This window comes from Anas platyrhynchos, chromosome 5, assembly GCF_047663525.1.
Source record: "Anas platyrhynchos isolate ZD024472 breed Pekin duck chromosome 5, IASCAAS_PekinDuck_T2T, whole genome shotgun sequence".
In the NCBI taxonomy this organism is placed as follows: Eukaryota; Metazoa; Chordata; class Aves; order Anseriformes; family Anatidae; genus Anas; species Anas platyrhynchos.
In genome coordinates this window covers 7,901,884-7,904,848 of record NC_092591.1, presented here as the reverse complement: position 1 = coordinate 7,904,848, position 2,965 = coordinate 7,901,884, and the positions used below count along the sequence as shown (strand labels likewise).

At 56.7% G+C, this 2,965-nt stretch overlaps 1 protein-coding gene across 1 annotated transcript; it reads right to left on the bottom strand.

The window, feature by feature from the left end:
- Nucleotides 1–248: 248 nt before the first annotated feature.
- Nucleotides 249–2,746, bottom strand: HSPA2 (heat shock protein family A (Hsp70) member 2; the record flags this gene model as incomplete). The annotated part of the gene is given in 1 exon segment (NM_001310775.1): nt 249–2,746. A coding segment is annotated over 1 exon segment (1,905 nt). The 5' UTR covers nt 2,471–2,746.
- Nucleotides 2,747–2,965: the final 219 nt, after the last annotated feature.

Below are 2,965 nucleotides of genomic sequence, written 5' to 3'. Positions count from 1 at the left end.
CCCCCGCCAGCCTGAAGCAAGCTCAGCTCCCCAGGGAGGGGACGAGCCCGCCCAGGAGCTCTGTGCCTGTGAGGAAAGGCACCCCCGGGGCTCCCCGTCACCACCCCAGCCCCGCTCAGGGGGTTGGGGGCACCCACCCACCCCACCGCCCCCCACCCACAAAATGAAGGAAGCTAGATTTATGCTTTAAATACATTTTATTTATTACCAAAATTTCCAGAAGTTCGGCATTTCTCATCTTCCATAAAGTTTTTTTTTTTCCCCATGCATAACTTGAAACTTGTCAACTGCAACAGTTGCGTGGTTACTTTAGAAGAGACACTTAAACAGAGACAAACATCCAGAATACAAGTAGCTGTATCTGAATTAACAAAACTTCTCTATTACTAACCTTATAAAGCAGGACGTGCCTTCCCTTTTATCAAAACCAAGCTGATAGATCTGCCTTTATACACACCCAACAGAATAAACTCTGTTATTGGCAATGACGTTTTTCTTAAACGTTAGAAAAATATAAAGCAAAGAATGGAGTGACTGTCCATAAACCAGTCTGTGCTCAGTCCTTTTAATCTACTTCTTCGATGGTCGGGCCACCGGATCCACCTGCCCCAGCTCCTCCAGCTCCCTGGTACAATTTTGTGACGATCGGGTTGCAGAGTTTCTCCAGCTCTTTCTGCTTGTGCTCGTACTCTTCTTTCTCAGCCATCTGGTTGCGATCGAGCCAAGAGATCACCTCCCGGCACTTGTCGAGCACTTTCTGCTTGTCCTGGTCACTGATCTTTCCCTTCAGTTTATCATCCTCCACCGTCTGCTTCATGTTGTAAGTGTAGGACTCGAGCGAGTTCTTGGCTCCCACCCGATCTCTGTTGGCTTCATCCTCTGCTTTGTATTTCTCTGCTTCTTGCACCATACGGTCAATGTCATCCTTGCTGAGGCGACCCTTGTCGTTGGTGATGGTTATCTTGTTCTCCTTACCCGTGCTCTTGTCTACCGCACTGACGTTCAGGATACCATTGGCATCTATGTCGAAAGTAACCTCGATCTGGGGGACCCCACGGGGCGCTGGGGGGATGCCTGTCAGATCAAACTTGCCCAGCAAGTTGTTGTCCTTGGTCATGGCCCTCTCACCCTCGTACACCTGGACCAGGACACTGCTCTGGTTGTCTGAGTAGGTGGTGAAGGTCTGCGTTTGTTTGGTGGGAATGGTGGTGTTACGCTTGATGAGGGCGGTCATCACCCCGCCGGCTGTCTCGATGCCCAGGGACAGGGGGGTGACATCCAGCAGGAGCAGATCCTGCACGTTCTCGGACTTGTCTCCCATGAGGATAGCCGCTTGCACGGCCGCACCGTAAGCAACAGCCTCATCAGGATTGATGCTCTTGTTGAGCTCTTTGCCATTGAAGAAGTCCTGTAGTAGTTTCTGGATCTTGGGGATACGGGTGGAACCTCCAACCAGCACGATCTCCTGGATCTGGCCCTTGTCTAGCTTGGCATCACGCAGGGCCTTTTCTACAGGCTCCAGGGTGCCACGGAAGAGGTCGGCATTGAGCTCCTCAAAGCGGGCACGAGTAATGGAAGTGTAGAAGTCAATGCCCTCGTACAGGGAGTCGATCTCAATGCTAGCTTGCGTGGAAGAGCTGAGAGTGCGCTTCGCCCTCTCGCAAGCCGTACGCAGTCGCCTCACCGCACGCTTATTGCCAGCAATGTCACGCTTGTGCTTACGCTTGAATTCTTCCACAAAGTGGTTCACCATGCGGTTGTCAAAGTCCTCCCCCCCCAGGTGGGTGTCCCCAGCTGTGGACTTCACCTCAAAGATGCCATCCTCAATGGTAAGGATGGAAACATCAAAAGTGCCCCCTCCCAAGTCAAAGATGAGCACGTTCTTCTCGCCAGCCTGAGTACCTTTCTTGTCCAAGCCGTAGGCTATCGCAGCTGCTGTGGGCTCGTTGATAATACGCATCACGTTCAGGCCGGTGATGGTGCCAGCATCTTTGGTGGCCTGGCGCTGGGAGTCATTGAAGTAAGCAGGCACCGTGATGACAGCGTTCTGCACCTTGCGCCCCAGATAGGCCTCAGCAATCTCCTTCATCTTGGTAAGCACCATGGAGCTGATCTCCTCGGGGAAGAAGGTCTTCATCTCGCCCTTGTACTCCACCTGCACCTTGGGCTTGCCACCCTCGTTCACCACGCGGAAGGGCCAGTGCTTCATGTCCGACTGCACGGTGGGGTCATCGTACTTGCGGCCGATGAGGCGCTTGGCATCAAAGATGGTGTTGGTGGGGTTCATCGCCACCTGGTTCTTGGCGGCGTCGCCGATGAGCCGCTCGGTATCGGTGAAGGCCACGTAGCTGGGCGTGGTGCGGTTGCCCTGGTCGTTGGCGATGATCTCCACTTTGCCATGCTGGAAGACGCCCACACACGAGTACGTGGTGCCCAGGTCGATGCCGATCGCCGGCCCTTTGCCAGACATGACGGCGGCTTTCTGCGATCAGCTGCTCGTTGGCTCCCGGTCACGTCCCCGCCACCCGCTCCCGCTGCCTGCCGCGGCGCGTTCTGCCGTTACCGCGCCGCCCGCGCCCCTTTTATAGCCCGCTCAGCCTCCTTCTGGAACCTGCCAGAACGCCGCGGACCAATCCAGAAGCCTGCCTGCCGCGACCGACCAATCACCGCCGCGTCTCCACGAGCAGCGCCCGCCCCCTGCCTCCTAGCCAATCAGCAGCGCTCCGCCCCTCCTCTAGCCACGCCCCTCGGGGCGGCCGGCGGCCTTCTTCCTGTTGTTTCTCGATCCCTCTCGCTTGGCAGCGTGCGCCACGGCCGCGGGCCAATCACAGCGCGCGCTCCCCGCTGGCCCCGCCCCCCCCCGCGCCCGAAACTCTGCTAGAAAGTTCCACTGGACGCTGGGCGCAAGGGCCGGGGGATTGACGTCAGCGCTGTCCAATGGGAAGCGGGCAGGAGGGCCGGGGGG